Raw genomic sequence first — 21210 nt, forward strand, 5'->3', positions numbered from 1 at the left:
AAAAATCAGTTTTTTGCAATAACTTTTAGGTCATTGTGAATAAAGATTATTAGATAAGTGCAAAATAATATGCCACATGTAGCTCAAATTTTTCATTGGTCAACTTGGTAAATGATCAAAAAATTTAATTTCTGTGGGCATTTTAGTAGAGGACTACTAGCTGTCTCAACTTGCCCCGCAGTGGGGTAAGTTGAGACAGAAACTGGGGCAAGTTGAGACAATATAAAGTATCATGCAGAAAACAAATAAATTTGACCATATATTTGGCACTAGAATATTACAACCCATATATTATTTATGTTAGACTCAAATAATATGCAAATACAATGTTGCATACTGTCACATCTCTGTGTGTGATACATATAAACAGTCTATTTCTTAACCATGTCCAGATCTACTTCAAAGAGAATTTTGTCTTGAGAACGAGAAGTACCCGGGCAAGGTCGACGTGGTCGCAATATGAGCTTAATGGCACTAATGTCAATGACATCGATGTCCTGCTCCTTTGGCCATATGAATCCTACACCTAGTCTTTTGAGAAAAGTGACTTCAAACACATCTTTGGGGGTAGAAGTGCTTAGTTTCTTTCCAACATAATATTTTTTCACTTTTCTGCTCAGATATCCTGCAACCAGATAAGCCCCCTCTGTTATCAAGTTTTTTTTTAGCTGCATTTCCTCAGCTTCAGAAGCACATGATGAAAAGTCACCGAGAGGGACTGGCTCGTCATCTGATGATTCGGAACTGCTTACAGCCACTCTTTGTCACTTTTTTATTAGCGTAGCTGTTTGATGCTTTTTCTCCTTAGCCAAATTCTCTTGTTAGATTCTCTTTTATCGGTGTGTTGGTCAGCACCGACGTCTCACCTCTTCTCCTTTCTCTTTGCCCTTCGCTTGATGCTGCCTTGAGGTAAGGCCTTATCATTTCTGGTGCTACTTTAGATATTGGCAGTGGCTGATCCGAAGTAAGCAGTAAAGTGGAAAATCTACACTTTTACTGGCAGATGTAAGGTGCAAGCCTCACACATAACTGAAGCTGGATGATCGATGACAGTGGCTGACATAAAATCAGCATTTGTGAATTTATTGGTGTCATAATGTAAGATTCCTGTCGCTCTAAATCCAGAAATAATGTTTTCAGGTGTCTGGGATTGGTGTAGAGCTCTGGCAGCAAGGCCAGCTATCTGGTATAGACTGATCGTTTTTCTGGCATTGTCCAACACCCAACCATTGTGGGCAGACATGTAATACCTCCAATTAAGACAACATTGTGTCTAAAATGTATCATAACTGAATCTGATAACGTCAAGAAATATTGGCTCAATAATATAGTTATATACTTTAGTTTAGTTTCAATAGGCCTACTTTTTCAAAGGTTCATAGCCAGATTCGTCTAATGGTTGAAGATGGTTGGTCACATGCGGCGGAAATATGAGAAGCACCACGTTGTTTTCTTTTGCCATTTCAATTGCTTCGTAGGACAAATGGCTTTGGTGGTTATCCAAAATCAACAACACTGGTGACTTCTTAAATGGTTTGCTGGAGCTGATGGAATGTGCCATCCACTTATTGAAGTTTGAAGCTGTCATCCAGCCACTCTCATGAACTAGCCCTAGACTGCCTGGTAGAGAATTGGTCATATATGACTCCAGATTACGTTCAGTTTTGCGTGGCCAGATAAATGTAGGTGGAATTGAATTGCCATCAGCGCTTATGCAACAAGGGAGACTAAGATGCCTCTTTCTCCAGAAGTAACCTGACCAACTTGCTTCATAGCTCAAAGGGCAATAACCTTGGGCGGTACATGAACTGTAGTTAAGCCAGTTTTGTCCATTTTGTAGATACTGTTAGTAGTGAAATTGTTCTTGCCATGAACTTTTTTGAGATTTTCAAAAAACTTGTCAACTGTATGTTTATTAAATGCTGTAGATCTGGCAAGGTTAGTTGCCTCCGGTTTCCTGAGAGATAATGCCGGATTCCGTTCCATAAACTTCAAAAACCAATCTTTTTCTACAATTTTATTTTCATTCCAAGACTGTGAGACACTGATATTTTTAGCAGATACAAATGAATATGCAAGGCGCCGTGCTTCTTCCATCGTCAATCCATAATTCATGTGAGCAAACGTTATCAAATATTCGACAAGCTTTGCCTCTGACGCAGCGTCAAAAGCCAGGTGTGGAGCAACATAGCCTATATATTTTCTTTTACAAAATCTACACAAAGCGGATTTGTTAACACCTGCATTTCTTGCTGCCTCTCTCAAGCTAAAATTGTCCGCAGTCATTAAGTGAATAGCGTACTGAAGCTTCTCATTCGAATTTTTGTTACCTCTGTCAGTTTCTATCTTGTAGCTTCTCACCATGTCTTCTGCTGATCCGCAATGAACACGTTTGACATCTACACGTAGGCTCGCCTACATAACATTTACATTACAGTAAAGAGATAATACTACATAGAACAAGATTGCAGACAAATGGTGCACTAAACAAGCAAGTTAATTATACATGGTATTGCATTAGGGGCAAGTTGAGACAGTGTCTCAACTTGCCCCACCGATGCTGTCTCAACTAGCCTCCTCACTTCTTTTAATGACTAAAATGCTCCAGTTTAAAAATTCTTTTTCATTTAAATCTATAAATTTGGTGAGTTATGGTGAACATCCAGAACAAAAATGTGGCTAAGTTTCAGCTTTGTGATACAAACTACTTTCTCAGAATTCAAAAATATCTGTCAATGAAAATACAGTGAAACATGGATAACTTGCCCTCGGATATAGCGAACACATGGTTAACTCGACTGGATTTGCTTGGTCCATTCCCACGCAATGATAAATGGCTCTATATAACTCGAACTCAACAGTGTTAATTCGAACTGTTTTTTGCCCAACGGCTACCGAAACGGTTGCTATCGCTTTAGAAAAAACACTTTATTTCAAGCCATAGAGGTAAACCTCAACTTTTCGTAATTCATAAGCGTCGTTACTACCTCCATCGGCAAAATATTTTTGTCAACGACTGTTCTAAAGGTTTGGTGAAATTTGATTTATACGTACTACTATACGATGAATAGCACGGGCTAGCCGGGTCACGGGCGCAAGGATTTCCGCCACGCACATACAAAACAAAAACAGCATGTTTTTGTTTTCTATTTGCGTGGCGAAAATCCTTGAGTGCGTGACCCGGCTAGCCCATGATGAATAGTTTTCTGACGTGGATTCCGAGTTGAATCAACGTTGGAATGTTGAATGTTTAAAACGTCTTAAAAATTGTTGTAATTAAACGTATACGTTGTCTTAGCTAAAAAAAACTATTCATCGTTTGACCTAAACACAGAATACGTGTGTACATTCAATAAGTATCCATTCAAAAAACGTTAGTGATATACAATGTACCGTTAAACCTCGTAAAACTTTTAATTTAACTGCCTCGGAGTGTTGCTCTTAACGAATGCCAGGTAAAGTAAGGTAATCTTTGGATAAACTTCAAGAAAAATCGAAAAAGAAAAAGATGTCTTTTCATTTGAGCATTTCAGCAACGATCAAGTTTTGCCAATGTCAATCTAAAAAACGTCCTGGCAATAACATCACCTCAAACAACAAACCAATATCATGTGATAGAAAAATCTCTATACTTTTTGATAAAAAAACGTTTTAAACTTTACATTAGAAGCATTTAATTTGAAACAAGCCATTTGTGCTTTTGATTAATATTATAGTTTGTATATGTTCATGTATCTACTAATAAATAAGTAAATACATGGACTTGTGACAGTGCTCTGATAACTTGAACACTCTGATAATTCGAACACTTTTGCTCGGTCCCTTGAAGTTTGAGTTATCCGAGTTTCACTGTATTTAGAAAACTTACTCAAAATTTGAAAATTTATTCTTACCTGAAGTAGAGTTATCCAATGTCTCTGTATCCAACATAGATGCCACCAACAGGAAGTGCCTTTTATTGAGTAAAAAGGGCAACTCTCTAATATGAAGCAAACTAGAAATTATGGGACTGTCTCAACTTGCCCCTTGTCTCAATTAGCCCCCACCTTCGCCTACTTCATATTAACAAATTTTCATTTTTACTGGTAATTGAGATTGAAATCCATTCTCACTGGTGTGTGTCTAAATTATGAACTGTGGGTATTGAACTTTTGAACTCTTGTATTAAAGATCAATGCACTAACACAAGAGATGAAAAAACTATCAGCAACAATAAAGGAAAATATTTAGTTTTGTGAAAGTTTCCATTGGTTATGGTTTTTCACCAATTGCTGAAGTCGTACACAACATCCTTTTAGAGAGCCATACCAGAAAATGCTACTCTACCATTTATTCACATCTAAGCAATATTAGCTACCGCAAAGATTTTTTTTTGCATGAATGTAAAAAATTTTTTGTATTTTTTTTCTTTTTTTATGTTGCCGTACCACAACATAAGAAGGAAAAACCTTGAATTTGGTTTCTCTGAAGTTGTTAAATGATTTATTCAGTTTTTTTAGGAGGAAGAACTGAACGTTAGCAAAAAATTTTTTGTTTAGCAAATTAACTGACATAGCAGTAATTTAAAACATTCAAATATAAAAATTTAAATCTTAGAAGTGTTGTTAACATTTATGTTTGTGTGCGAAAAATCAGGCATATTTTCTGGGCTATAAAAACATGACATTATGTGGAAATTGATTGATTATTTTTTGCCTCTAAAACTGTGGATTAGATTTAACTACTAAAGTTTGTGCATTGGTTTCAGCGTCTAGTTGTTCTTGTCGACAACCAAGAATGCACTGTGAGCTTATAAACTAACAGAAAGTACAATTTATTTTAACGGAAGTGGCTGTCATTTTAGTTCCAGGTCCAAGCCAGTGGAGCGCATGGGGCCCCTGGTCTAGTTGCTCTGGTACTTGTGGACGCAGAACTAGAACCTGCTCAGGTAAGAAATGCCCTGGCAAAAACTTTCAAAGAAGGTCATGCCGAAATCGAAACTGCCAAGGTAATATTCCTCTAAAGTAGTCAAGTTACTAATATTGCCATTGATCAAAAGTTAGCTTTTTACTCAATGGTCTGTGCTAATAATAAAGTTTCTTTTTTCAAAGGTGGTCGAGATGAGAAACCAGGAAGATGTCCGGCTCTTCGGTCTCCCAATGTGAATCACAATGGATCCTGCACGAGAGACTCTGACTGTGATGACAACCTGAAATGCTGCAACTTGAGAGATGGAGTCAACGTCTGCATTGCACCAGTATGAGTATTGTATTAACTGTTATTCTGGCAGTTCGGTTCACTGTGAGAGATCGTCAGTAATGATACCTCACTGCACAGTTATTCGTGGATGCATAAAGGCAATTGATTAGCGTAAATGGTAAAGTGTGGGCCTGATAAGCTGAAGGGTGTGAGCTTGAAAGCCGTCTTTTTTTTTAACATCCTTGTGTGGCTTTAGACAAATGAACAGACGAACACATCTCCTATTATAGTAAACATTCTATATTATTGGTTTCCATAATATCCACATCTGAAATATTACCACTAAAGTTATTAAACAATGCAATAAATATTGGTTCTGCATGTCCAAGTGAGTATACACATTATACTGCAATTGTGCTGTTTTAGAATAGCATATTATTAAAATAGGAATACAGAATACATAAACTTTAAGTAGAGCAAGTAGTTGGTGGGAAGGAAGCCTGAAAGAAGTAAGAACTCAAATTTGGTAAATAAGCGTTAACTTTTCTGGAATTTCATTTTCGTTTCTATGATAGAGCTTCTGTCTTTTAAACAACAACTTTTTCAACCTCTCATTTTTGCAACTCTCCTATGACAGTTCGTTACAGCCGCTGATTTCTCTGATATAAAAAAGGAAATAGGTAAACAATAACAAAGCAATATCTACGATGAGAAAAAGATTAGAGTACGAGATGATACCAAGAGAATCATGTATAGATGGTACAAAAAATGGTACAAAGTGTAAAAAAAGTAAATGAAAATAATATACATGAAATAAGTGACAAAATAAAACACTGAAATCTTTTTGTATTGTTAGAGTTTTAATTAATTGTTTAAATTTTTATTACCAATTCAAATTGGAATTATTAAATTACAAATTTAGACATATTATTAAAGCTAAATGTGGCTCTTCATTAACATTGGCTATTTTATACACGGTTAGACAGCATGAAAATTAAAAACATCTACCAATTAAGATGCTTGGTATGAATAAGTAAATCCTATGGCCTGTTTAGTGATTTTGACATTTTATTATCAAACTAAAAAGCACTAAGAGTTCATTTAAAAAAACCCTGGAATCACAATTTCACATAAGCTATGTGTTAAAATCAACAGGTTGGGAAGATTTTCTATTTTTCCTTTAGTGATTCTAATCTATTTAAAAACCCTTTTTAGAAATTTTAATGAAACACTAAAAGCAGCTTACTTACATTGTGGTACAATTATATTTTGTTGTTCAATGTCTTTCTGACATGATGAACATTGACAGCAAAACATTGTTTGCCCTCGACGTAGATTTAGAACGTGAATTTCTCAGTGATACATAAACCTAATACATTTGCAGATTTGATGGACATTATTACTAGAAGAGGAACTTATTGCTATAAAAGAGAAGATTTCCACATAAAGACATTCGTATTCAGTCTTCTATATGCCATACAGTGGGATTATTTGTGGCTTTGTCTATTTTCTCAAACATTGTATGTTGCCTTTTTTATGAGTGTATTGTATAAGGAAATGGCTTTTTATTTGTTTAAATACATGCTGACCTATTTGGATAAATGCCTTTGTTCTCTTTCTCTCATTAGATTCACAAGTGCTTAGTCATGATTTTTAGCCTCAGATATGCAATAACGTGAAAGAAACTGCTGTGTTCCCTTTACTGCTGCACATGAGTAAAGACACTGAGTGCAAACAATGATATACAGCCCCTGGGCTGTATATCATTGGTGCAAAGCAATAAGATGTATATATATTTCCAAAATATATATGAAAACTAGTGATCAGTGTGTGTGCATAACAACGGAGCAACATGAAAGAGATTGCCAGCGATATCTGCCCTCTTGTCTCTGGCCTTCTTTTGTCTGCTTTCTTCATTGGATGGCTCCGGATCCTTCACGTTTGGCTGGTCTTGCGTACGCGATTCGTGATTCGGCTCCAGTATCGAAGTTATAAAGTGACTGGTTTTGCCGAGTATAGCCGTAATAACAGAGCGGACTTTGCACTAATGAATGAGGTGGTCCTAGCCATGCTGAAGTGATCCTGCTAGCCATTGCTGTAGCAATTGCAATTTCTCTGCTGATAGTGCATGCCACTTATTAGTGACCTTTTAGCTGGAACACTCAGAGCTAGTGCTCGGCTGGCTTCCATAACACTATATACTTTAGATTCAAGTTTCAGTTATACTTAGAAATCACAGTGATTTATATTTGCTTGTGGTTGTTTTAAAAGGGATGAAAGTCACAAATTAATTAGATTGGAGCAGTTCACTAAATATATTAATTGCAACCATAAACAAGCAGACACGATAAAAATAAACCTCTTGTTGTTATTAATGTCTGTATAGATATATACAGACATTTAGTTATAGATATATTCATACGCAAGTAACACAACCAATTGCTTAACCTGTCATGATTTAGCCTTCTTTATAGCCTCGTTTTATTTTTAATTAAAAGCTTTTGAAAAGTAGGGAATTTCTTGTTTCATAGTTTGAAGCATAGAAGTTCCGTAGGTCTGGCTATAGAAAAAGCTGGTCTATATAGAAAAGTTGCGTGCCGAAAAAACTGTAAATGAAAGAGCCAGTCTCCTTTACTCTCCACAAGGCAGTCAAGCAACAACCCTGAGTGTTAACCTCCAACTAAATATACATGAGTTTTTGAATAAATAAATAAATATATATATAAATTTAAATAAATATACATCAGCATACATGCAAGGCAGGCAGTAAACTATATGCAAACACGCAGAGAGTGCACATACAACTCTGTTGAAAATGTTACTGTAACCCTTTCTCTATGACCTTACATCATTATCGCCTCCTACTAGTACGTTGAGAAGGGTAATGTCTCAGTAAGCCAGTTCTTGCATAATTAGCCATCACAACTGTGACTTTAGCTGACCTTGGATGCTATCCTTGTTTGCACTTATTATGCACTCAATGACCGCCCTGTCTGTGTGACCATTGCAGTCAGTTGTTGTCTAGACTTTGACTAATAAAGGGGTTTATATTGAGAAAACTATCTAAGGATATACATTTCACAACCCATAGTTTCAACAAAATCTGCCCAAACGATTGCTTTATGCTCTTTTCTCCTATTTTCCCTTTTTAGGCTCTGCCTCTTTTCTCTTTATTTTACGTTAGGTTTCTAAATGGTTTTGTCAGGTCATCCGGGCATCCTCAACAGTGACCGAGCCTTTTCCAGTGATTGGAAGACTCAGCCCTGTGACCATGGTGACCAAGAGGTCGATCGCTACGGTCCTGGTAACAGCGCTCTGACATAACAACACCGAAATTGAAAACAAAGTTTTCAGAATCAAATTCATAGCTTTATAAAACTTTGCACATTCAGTGAAACCTAAGATATCTTGAATTTATATCCATAGTAGCTTAGAAGCTTTTACTACTAAAATATCTCTCTGAATTAAAGCACTGTTTACGTTGAATGTCTAGAGAGACGTAAGGATTAGTCTTTAGCTAAAACTTGCACCAACTAATTGCTATTTATTACTATCAGTCTCAAAAAGCCAAAATACAAACTGACAAAAGCTTGGTCTCAAAACTTTACAGGATTTTTAATAAAAGTTTCAAAATGATTTTAGTTATCAAATAGTTTGCACAAAACAAAAAAAAATTCTTGGTTAGAAGTTATTTTAGCAATAACTAATCAGAGTGGCCCCAACAGGACTTATAAGGAAGTAGGCCTATTATTGTATTTAGTACTTGTGAGAAATGCACCAGACATTACTTCCAAAATGTATAATTCATTTTTGCAGCATTAATACAGTCAATGCTTTTATAAGAGAATGTCTACCTACAGTATGTGGAATGCAATCTTTATACTAAAATGAAAACGCTATTTAAATAGCAGATCTCAATGTAAACTTCGAAGTTGGTACAAACAATGATGCACCTAGCATGATGTTAGCCATAAACAGCATTGTTGTTATCGTTGCCATAGCAACAGTTGCCGAGCGCAAAGTGTATAAAAGAAAAATACTCATAATATCAGGCTTTATTGAAAGAACAAAGGCAACATGAGAAGTCCCGCACTACTTTTGTCGCTTGCTGTTGTAATCAGTTGCATTGCTGCAAGTAAGTATAAATACTACATTTCACAGCTGATTTCTTTAAAAATTTGTTATGATTTTGCAAATATAAAAAAATAAAATTTTTTCAAATTATTATTCCTATATGAAGACTGATTATTTATGATATCTACAGTTGATGGAGTCTCATAGGAGATATTCAGTGATCAGCTACAGTCTGTACCAACATTGTTAGAGCAATTACCACCTAAACTAAGAAATGCATAGATTATGTTCAAAAGTTTTATCAAACATGAAGTAAACATTAAATACTTATAATCTAATGCAGTGCATTTGAAAATTGATAAAGTTTGATTTTATTAGCAATTTAAAATTAAAAGAAATATAATTTCCAACTGTGTTATTTTAGATAGAAATTTGTTGTCGTTATAGCTGTAACAAAAACTTTTTGCAGTTAACCTAAAAGATTAGGTTCAAAAATAATGTTAAATTTGTCTCTTTTTTCTACTAAACCCTTACTATAAAATTAAAGACTAGCTGGTGTTATACTTATAATGTTTCCTTCTGTTATGTATCTTTTAGAAATGAATGCTCTATATTGTACACTGTTTACTTGCAATATTTTCATACTAATTTTTGTGTGTTCAGCATACACTTTGGAGTAGCTATACAGGTAGTATGTACTTTTTTAGCTACCGCTCGATTTGCCTGTGAGTTCGATGCTGACTGCTCTGCCACGCTTTGCGGTCCATTGGGACCTCAGATTGACAGCAGAGGTTGTCCTTTGAAAGGCTGTCCTTGTATAGACCCATTCTGGGAGTATTTTATGAAAGTTTGAGCTAATTGGCTCATCTTTATTTATAATATCAAAATGCTTCATTTCTGACAGCGTCAGCAAACGTGTCAGCACTGTTGTACTATTGCCAATCTTTTGTAACTGCCTAGACACTTCCTGACCAGTTATAGATGAGTAGCGTTTTTAGATTAGCCAGTGATTTCATATGTTTGGAATCTGCTAAAATAATAGTTGTTTGTTTATCCAAAGTCATGGATAAAATATTGCTTTCAACAGGTCTCAAACTCGTGACATAAAAATTGGTAGCTTTCTATAATAGCACCTGCGCCATCTTCCTGGCCTTTGAAAAAGCTGGGCTAAAAGGTAGTTATTTTTTGTGCTCTTTAGCTAACCCTGAGGATCTCTCACACCGCATGAGACTACTAGATTACTAGTTTGTAGTGATAGCATTAGGATATTACAATAAAACTTTAACCCTTAAGTAACACAGACTATGATCTTGGTACCCACTAGATATCTGAACTCTCTTATTTCAATCAACCTGCAGTATTGGCTATCAACACAGACTAGTTGTTCATCACATCCTTTACATGACATTCTTCTTTACTGTTCTAACTGCTCATCATTCAAGATACTTGGAAGAAATATATTAAACACTAGTTGTCCGCTATGATTGGTTGCTTTTACTGAGTTCTTTGTTATGATTGGCTGTCTATATTGAGCTACTTATTATGATTGGTTGAATTATATTTATTCAGTTTTTTATTATGATTGGCTGTCTGTATCGAATTACTTATTGCGATTGGTTGCTTTCATTCAGCTTTTTGTTACGGCGGGCTGTTTGTATTGAATTCATTGCTATTATTTTCTCTTTGAATTAAGTCTTATTAGCTAATGCCAAAATTAAACTTATTGATTATTAGAATTTGCTAATATAAACCTTCCAAACTTAAGCTGCAACCTTAGCTGCAACTAATCTTCTCAAAGGCTGGGATTCAAATAGCTTAGTGTGTACCAGACGTCACATATCGTGTTTTGCTAAAAGTTAAGAAAACAAATTTCTTTAGAAATCTAATGAGAACTAAGTGTTTATTAAATTTAACTTTCAAAAAGGTATTAGAAACAAATTCTTATATTTATTTTAATCAAATATAATATTTTCATGTTCAGTTTAATCAAAGATACCACAGAGATAACCAAAATTTAATTAAAGATACCGCAAAGATAATCAAAGTTTAATTAAAGATGGCACTTGATTTTGATTTATTCAGATGTTAAAAGAACTTCAGAGAGCTTGCTAAAACTTGAATTGTTTTGTTAGTAGACAATGTCAAGGTCAATAATATTACACTGTGTTTTAACACTGTTCCCAAATTATGAGCATTCCATCAGAGGAAAAGATCTGAACTGACCAGAAATATTACTTAACTCCCTTGTCATTAAATAAGACTGGAAGCTGTAACGATGAGGAAATTATAGTATATTGTTGTTTTGCATTCTGCAGTGTTACATAATACTGGCTGGCATATCTAATATAATTACCAGGTATTCACTTGAAATTACCAAAAGTTATAGATTATCATAGCTTGTGTCTCCAAACTGTCTATATTTAGCTGCTCAGTAAACATGTCTGTTGCATAACATGAACCAGATTCAAATTCAGAATCAAATAATTAATTATTTCTTATACTCAGTACAATAAAGAAACAAATTGACACGCTATATCCGTTTAGCTATTATTCAGGAAAACATTTCACTCTCATAAATTCACATTGTACAATAGAAGAGTAAAAACATTGTCTTCAGGGTTGTCGTTAGAATTGTGTCTATTATGTAAATGATATCGGGGTATCAAAGTCCTGATGAGTAAAAATCATTCTGAAATTTTTCCCCAGCTGCTACAAAAATATTAAAAACTTGTATCAACACCTGCTCTCAATTTTGTTTGTTTGTTTGTATGCGTAAGTAAATTTAAATAATTGCTTTTAGTAACTGAAACATGTGGGAGATTTTATATATCAGTGAGCAGTAACAGCTATAATACAGCCTTTATAAGGTTACAATCATCATGCCTTTTAATAACGAATCACTGTGTTTATCCTTCAGCCTGTGTCATATGCTGCGGTGTCGCAAATTAAAAAGGTCTACCTCTATGTGGAATAGAGAAGATTATTACAGACAAAGCGTATTGTGAACGACAAAAATACAAAACATTAAAAGCGATGTCTCACCTTTGATACTATTAGAGCAACTCAATTAGCAAGCTGCCAATAAGAAAAAGTACATAACTCCAAATTGTTATTTTATTATAAACTACGAAAGTTTCTTATTATAAAAAGAGTACATGTCAAGAAATTATGAAACTCAATTATTTTACTCAACTTAACTTTAATTAGTATTTTCAAATATCATTCAAATTTTTTTCAAATAATTAATAAAACATACTTGGATTATAATTTATGTCAAATTTATTTTTTATTTCTTTTATTGTTTTTAAAACATGGAATATTTTTTCATGAGTTTTTGATTAAAATACTTATAAATAATAATCACAGGTTTTTCCTGGTTAGCATTTCCTAAACATTCATCGGTTTTTGATCAGCGAATGTTTTTGCAAGCTCTACCAGACCTGCCATAGAAACCATACCATACCTGCCATGCAACTGGAAACTTTTACTGTTTGCTACAACTCCTTTATGTATTACCACTGTATCACTATAATATAGTGATATATTTATACTTTATAATATTATTATACTTTACATGTGTAAAACAAAGTGTCAAATTTTTCTTTGTTATTTGTATGCGTGTCCAGTAGACTAATATGATGGATTAACATATGTTCACTGCAAAAGTACTATTGGTTACTAACAGATTTGCAGCCCCATGTGAGATCATGATGCGTAAGGATTGTAATAATGATAATGTTAGTAATGATGACACAATTATTCATTATATTCATTATATATATTAATATATATATATATATATATTAATATATACTCATGCTACAGACAGTACTGTTTCGGCTATTGAAGCCTCTTCAGTGCAGCTCAGAGCTTTGGCAAGGGACACAAATCCCATTACCAATGAGAGTTGACTTCCTGCCACGAAACAACTAAGTTGCCTCACAGACTTTAAGAAAGTCAATGTGCTGACACCAGAGTGCTCAAATCACAAAAGTGATGAGCTTTGCACATCACAATATATATATATTAATATATATATACATATATATATACCCAGGGGGACTGGGCGCAATAACACCGGCGCATAAAATGTGGCTTGCCCAAATACCGACAGCAATCAACTCTGGTGAGTTGCAGAAAAGTGCGCTATTGGGAACAGCTAAGATCTTGAGGCGAGTGCTCAAACTCCCAGATCTCTGGTAGGAGACCCGAGTTAGAGCAAAAATTACCACCCAAACGGGTTAACCGGGGTGAGGAAACAATTTATATATATATATATATATATATATATATAAATTGTTTCCTCACCCCGGTTAACTATATGTACATATATATACATATAGTTATAATATATAATAATATATTTATATATAGTAATAATATATATATATATATGTATATATATATATACATATATATATATGTATATATACATGTATGTATATACGTATATGTATAATTTATATATATCAAATTTATCTCGCTTATGTAGGCCTAACTTTTAAAAAGTTTCTCACGTGGAACGCTGACCTGAGAGAAGCCGGTCATCGCGTCTCTTCTAAATGTTGTGAAAATGTTTTTGACGAACCGAATTTTGATGTCTTTATTATTTCGACGTACGCAATAAGTACACCAACAATCAAATTTGAACTCAGCAAAAATCTTTTTGAATTTGTATGATGAAATAACATTCGTATGATGAGGTGAAAACATCCCCATGTTCGACTTCATAATGTGAAAAAATTGTATATCAGGGTAATCCTATCCAGAGGGTGCACTGTATATATACTGTATATCTTTTCTTATAATTTCTCCCAGCTTTTTAATTGCTAATTTTACTAGTACATTCCTAAGTGGCTCAGCTATAACTTTTTATTTAAGAATGTTTATTGTGGTAGATGTAAAGTTTTTATGTAGCAGGTTTTACAAAAATATTTTTAACCTAAAACCAAAAGCAGATGACAAATAAACACGGGAAAATTGAAAATTTTCAAGTATTTGACCGCGGTAAAAAGAGACAACATGGAAACCCAAAACCCTACAGCATGCATATAGCCAGCAACTTTTATACTAAAATGCAGTTTTATATGACAAATAAACAACACTTTCAGAGCTGCATACAAAATGATACAAACATACCTTTGATAGTTGATAAGTTCTCTTTAATATTTACTACTAAGTACAGGTTATTCCAGCTGATTTGAACTGTAATTTGGCTGCCTGTTACAGGACTAAGGCCCTGCCTAGTATCTCGTTGTGCTGGACCATGCCCAAATGGCTTTGCTGTAGATGAAAATGGCTGTCAGATGTGTACATGTAGTAAACATAATTATTAGATCTTCTCTGAGAGTAACTTTCTGCATCTCATTTCATCAATTCTCTAGCTAGATTTACCTTATCTAAAAGAGTAAAAACATAGTACCATTTTAGCTACGTGAGGCACAGATTTTTTGTCTTAGGCATTAAAAATAGCATCAATTAAAAGTTGTTTGTAAAAAACTAAGAAACAGAAACAGAGTCAAACACAGAAAACTATTTTTATCGCAACATTGGTCAGAATTGAGTATTATTTTATTAGTAATTCTTAAATGTTTATTATGATGTTTACCAATAAAAATATAAAAACAGCATTTGCTAATAGAAATTTTTTGCTTTAACTAATAGCGCATGAGAAAGTCACTTTAGCTTCATAATTTTACAGAACATTTTACTTGAAGCAAATGTTGCCGAAGAGAACCTCGGGCATAAAATTGCTTGTGCATTAGAGTCCAAATCAATGTATTTAATATAAGTGTGTAACCTTTCAGCAGTCAAGGTAGCAACATGACCTATGACCTCATAATAATGCTTTTTTGCAATAAGTCACTGCATACACAATGACACAAACAACATTATAGAGTTCATATAGTAAAATCGTAGGTTGAACAGTGTTAATAAAAATTTAACATACTGTGGTGCAATTCTCAAAAGTACCGTTTCATCACGTTTTCTGTTTTACTGAGGTTACAAGTTTATTATTAGATTGTATTGGCTCTATTTATGTGAAGTTCAATTGTATGTTCAGAACCTCGTTTATATACAGTACCTGGTTCTTATCAATGGAGCCAATGGGGCCCTTGGTCACACTGCTCTATGACCTGTGGTCGAGGTGTCAGAGATAGAACAAGAACCTGTTCAAATCCGACTGGCGGTGTTGAAAATTGTCAAGGCAGTTACTTCCAGACAAGATACTGCAGTTACAGGTATTGTGACGGTAAGTGGTTTTATCTAAAACTATGCAGAGTATCAAGAAATTTTGGTGACTGTGTTAAATAAAAATTTTATGACCGTATTAGCTGAACGCCCTGTTTTGCATGGGTAATAAAAAGGTTTCTGCGCCGAAAGTGCGCAATAGATTTTAAATTTAGTTGCCATTGGCTAAATTTTTACTCAATGACGTTGCGTAACTTAAGCTATTAACTTCTTCTAGTCTCTTACTATAAAAAGAGATGTGTGCACAGCTGTCTAAAGACAGATTGCTTATAATCATTAATCTCTTATAATCCTTACATTACTCGTGAAGCATAATAACGTCAGGCATGCTAGTAATAACCAGTAGTAAACTACATTGTGCTCCATAAGTAATCACCTCATATTATGGCAAGGACAGGGCAGTGTAATGGATTGTGTGTCTGTGTGCAGAAATGGAGGTTCAGACATAGAGGTTCAAAGTAAAAACCCAGTGTGAGGCATCTTTTTTGGTTTATAAACTTTATCGCTATAACAAGACATACATATATATCTAGTTATAGATATAAACTATATATATAACTATATATATAGTATATGTATAGTATATATAGTGCATATATAGTATATATATAGTATATATAGTGCATATATATATATGCACTATATATATATATTGTATATATATAAATTTGGTGAGAAATTTATTAAAATTTGACTAAACAAAAAATTACTAAAAGGTTCATATTACACAAAAGGTGTGTAAAAATCATCAGATAAAATGCTGTAGATGTATATATATATATATATATATATATATATATATATATATATATATATATATATATATATATATATATAAAGAGAACTCTACACTAAAAACCTAATAGATAATTAGTGGAGTATGAAATATTTGAAAAATTATTGCGAGAAAAGTAAACATTTAGTAATTGCGCTACAAATTTGTTTCGTGCGATGCACTCATCAGACGCGATTGTACTAAAATAAAAAGCTTTACCGAATGTGCCAAAATATCAAAAATGGGCTCGCTGTGTTAATCATGTAATTTAGTGCTAAGTGTAACCGAGAAGATAACTCCTAGCATGTCTGCAATTAGAAGTCAATTCATTTCTTTTATTTAATGTGCCTAAGTGTGGTTTGCATATTATGAAGTATTTTTCTAGTAAACATAATTTACATCGTTTGTTTTGTTTGTATATGGTTGTGCTGGAGCTAATATTTTCCATGTTATGTATGAAGTATCTTTATGTATTTATGTATATATATATATATATATATATATATATATATATATATAACTATATATATATATATATATATATATATATATATATATATATATATATATATATATATATATATATATATATACAATGAAGTATAGGCTAAAAGTCAGCATAAAGTGCTCGATACTAAGGTAGAGCTTACTATAAATGTGGTAAGAAATTTATTAAAATTTGACTAAGCAAAAGATTTTTTGCTTAGTCAAATTTTAATAAATTTCTTACCAAATTTATATATATATATATTTATAAATACATAAAGATACATCACTATATAGCGAATTAGAAGGTCTGCAAATATTACTTTTTTGTTGCAGATTTCATCCAAGTATAACTGAGAGTATGAGTTCTGCTTGACCGAAAGGAGAGACTTCCCTCTATACGAAACACCTCAATATTACTTGAGAGTTTCCGGAATTTAAGCCTTCTTCTATTATCCATATTCATATCTTATGTGAAAGGCCACTTTTTCGTGTATTGGTAAAGCATTTTTAAGAATTTTATGTTATCATCATAAAAATGGAACTTTGAGGATGCAATAAACTACAAACAAGCTGTAACAAATTGAACACAATTCACTGTGAGTCAGCTTACCAAAAACTCTTATATCTGAAGGAAAGATAGTCAATCCTACCAAAGAAAACACAAAATAAACTACAAACTACATGTAAAGCCAATTTAAATATTTCTGCAAAGATACTTGTATTAATCAAGATAATACATATTTAAATATTATTTTTAGTTGTACTCTGGCAGTCTTATAGGCCATAAGAGATTCTCATGCAGGCTGCTTAAGTGCAAATGATTAATGCCGTATAAAGCCTCTAATAGAGCACCACCTTCTATTTGAAAGCCACCTCTATTTGACTGTCACTTTGACAATCTTTGATTGTGATGAACTCATGCTATCTCTAAAGATCAGTAGAAAAGTGCCTGCAAAACCATATTTGTAGTGAATCGTTACCTAAATAACAATCAGTTCTCTCGTTGTCAAATTATAAAGTTTTTTGCTGTTTTTGTGTTAAAACTTTGAAAGCAAAACCATAGAAAAAATTACAAACTGTCTCAAGCTAATAGTACTTCTTTGTTTAACGCAGTCTTGATACTTTGAAGTGCATGTATGACAATAGTTTACATTTACGATGGTAAATATATGACTAGTTTTAAGCCAAAGGTTACGTTTAGCGAGCAAAACTCTTAAGTGTTGTATTTGTGCTGAATGCATGACATGAGAGTTTTGCTGAATCACAATCTTTTTAATTGTCATATATAGATAGCGTTATATATATTGACTAATTCAGCAGTGCATAAGAAAAGTTGAGGTCAGAAAACATTGTGGAAGGTATTGGACTACCAAAAATGTTTGTTCCATTGAAAGCGACAATCAGAATGCAGGCATCCTAGCAGACGGTGCAAATATTTTGGTTTTAAAAAACGTTAATTTTTGTTTCTGCATGTAATATAAATATGGTTGGTTTATGTTACTTGTTTATTAAAATATATTTGTATCATTTTATAGATTATCACTATATAACATATAAACATGCAGATTTATAGCATGTTAATTAACAGCATTTGTGCGGCTATCCTAACACAGCTTACAATGGATCGATGCTCATAAGTTCACTTCTATCCCACGTGAAAAGCTAGTTTTGGCTGCAAACTGTAGCAAACATATCTATGAGTGCAATGAGCTTTTATGCAACATTGTTGAATATAGATATAAAATAAAAATATGTCTTCAAATTTAGAATGAGATAAAAGTTGAAAATGCTAACGAATTGAAAAAAAGGACACAGGCTATAATATCATCACAGGTCAAATGCGAGCAATAGATACTCATTAGTAGAGATATTTCTCGATGCATATTTATTAATAAATCTTTGACAAGTTGGAGGTAAGTTAGCAGATTTATTGCATCCAAAAGGTTTAATATTCAATAAAAGGTCCACCGGTAAAAGAGAGCAAAATATAGGCAACATTCGCTTTGCCCGTAATAGGGCTAAATTTATCTTCCCAAAATTCTGACAAGCCACTTGAAAAAAACTTTGAAGGCCACCTCCAGTTGACCACCACTACAGAGAAAGTGTTAAAAAATAAAAAGCCATAGGGTTCAATTTGAGGTTTTTCGTTCCGTGAGAAATTATTCCGCTTGATCCCAAGCTGGTTGGCTGGTACAGTTGTCAGGTTGCAGGCTTACCTGGCCGTAAGTTTTAAGTTTGAATCCTATACTAGGAAATCTTATACGTTTTTCTAACCTCCAAGTCGAGTTCAGACAGACAAACAGACAAACAGACGAACAGACGAACAGACAGACATGACTTTTACTATAGTAAAGATTACATATATATAGCGTTAAAAGAACTTACTACTAGACATATTTGAGCAAATATGTGACTGTTTGCTTACCGAAAGCAGCAAAGTTTCTGCTGACTTGGGTAGGTAACTACGATTTCCTTAAGCTAACAGGCAACCTTGATTCACTCACGGTGGTGAAACCTGAATAACTAGAATATCCTAAGGAGAAGCTGATAATAATTTTGTGTGTCTTACTCTGATCACAGTATAAGCTGGTTTAACGATAGAAAGATTTATAATCGGCCCTCTGCAAGTTTCAACAGAAATACTTTTGAAATCACAAACTTCAACAAGCATTAAACTAATAACACTGAAATCTTCATTTTATACAAGGAGTTGTTTGCACTTGTTTTACTGTAGTTTTAAATGAATGAGAAAACGGTTCCTACATTTAAATGATTCATGATTAGTAATGGCTTGTTCACTTAACGATTACATATGTTTGTTGAAAAGTGTGTTCACGTAGCATTTAGAGAATAAACAGAAATCTTCCAACAAACTAGCCAAAATAAGCTATCAACAGAGCTCTGCAGTGACTCTCTGCAAGAAGCAAGAAGTAACCGGTTTTGCTGTAACGGCTTTAAAAAAGACAAGAATGGCTGCCAGACCCGCGCTTGCGTCAAGCGTTTTTGTATCAAAACTTTTCTCGGGTAATTGTTACATTTTACCAATCAAAATTTATAGCTTGTTTCGTTATTGATTTATTTAAAAACCTACTTTAGAATGATAAATACTAGAAAATGTTTTACAATATAAAGAATTTGGAGTTATGGGCCTACTGACAAAGTTAAAAATACAAATGATTACTATAAAAAATATTTATACAATTTTTTAAAGCGTTGCAAACATATAATATTGTTGAACTTTAGTAAATGTGTCAGACATGTAACTGTTGGGCTCTCAATCTTCCTCTAAACGCGTCAACGACAATTTGATCAACAAAAGTTAAATTTAAATTTAAAAAATTTTAAGTCGACAAAATTGATATAAATTGATCAAAAAATGATAAAAACAAATCTGTTTGTTAAGCTTTTGCAGCTGCTTAAGACAATCATATCATAAATTGGGTGTTATACCTATAGATGCAGTGAGTGCATTTCTTCTGTTAAGTTTCCATGCCTTCAAATACGATCAAAAATGACCAAATAAGATTCAAAATGACCATATTTGGATCAAAAATCCAAATATGGTCATTTTTTCTGCATTAAATCTGCTTTATGTTATTTACTACATATTCTATTTATATATTTGATTACTAATATTATTAATTAGAGGATGCAGAAGTGAACAAAATTTCTGCAGAAAATACCTAACAGTGGTTTTTTATCTGTTGCATCTATTATTCATGTTAACAACAACTCTTGAATTGTTGTAAAACTATTAATTATTTCGCTTGTGAAAATATTAGTATACTAAAACTATTATATTATAAAATTATTATATTAATTTTATATTAATATAATATTATATTATATTGAAAAGATAAATAAAAAGTAACGGTACTATAATATGTGTTTAATATTCTAGAAGAACCTGTCTGTCCACCTTTGGACTGCCCACTTTTGGACTGTGAGCGAGGAGTCATCACCGACAGAAATGGCTGCCCGACCTGTGAATGTGGTAAGTGTTCTAATTGGTTGAATTGCCGTCTGACTTTGAAGCCTAAAATGACGTAGCAACATTTTATTTTTCATTTTCATATTACTAGTATTGTTCTATTTACAGTTCCATGTGCTGTACCTGGATGTACCAACACTTGTGAATATGGGCGTGTCCAGGTTAGAGGATGTGACACATGCGAATGCAGTAAGTCACTTTAAAAATAGTACACGATTGCTATAGACTCTATCGTACAACTATTAATTATTTATGTGTTATGCTAAGTTGCTAAGCATAATTAAACATTTATCAAACATTTTATTAAATTAAGTTTGCACCAATATTTGAATGCTGAAACACATATTTATTTATGCACATAATAATAACAACAAACTATGACAGTAATAGTAATAATGGTAGAATCAGTAGTAAAAGTATAATAGTAATAATAGTCGGAATAGAAATAAGC

At 33.2% G+C, this 21210-nt stretch overlaps 1 protein-coding gene across 1 annotated transcript; it reads right to left on the minus strand.

The window, feature by feature from the left end:
* Positions 1-985: 985 nt before the first annotated feature.
* LOC137394356 (uncharacterized) lies at positions 986-1639 on the minus strand. The gene is made up of 2 exons (XM_068081070.1): positions 1365-1639; positions 986-1250 (listed from the first exon to the last, which is right to left on the minus strand). Exons 1-2 carry the CDS (start codon positions 1637-1639, stop codon positions 986-988), a joined length of 540 nt encoding a protein of 179 aa, XP_067937171.1.
* Positions 1640-21210: the final 19571 nt, after the last annotated feature.

This window comes from Watersipora subatra, chromosome 4 (genome assembly GCF_963576615.1).
Source record: "Watersipora subatra chromosome 4, tzWatSuba1.1, whole genome shotgun sequence".
NCBI lineage: Eukaryota > Metazoa > Bryozoa > Gymnolaemata > Cheilostomatida > Watersiporidae > Watersipora > Watersipora subatra.

Excerpts from the sequence above, each read along its gene's own strand:
- LOC137394356 (XM_068081070.1), bottom strand. The coding sequence starts at position 1,639 with ATGACCAATTCTCTACCAGGCAGTCTAGGGCTAGTTCATGAGAGTGGC. Across the intron at positions 1,251-1,364 it reads GGCTATGAACCTTTGAAAAA|GTATTACATGTCTGCCCACA; the intron begins GTAGGCCTATTG and ends TCTTAATTGGAG.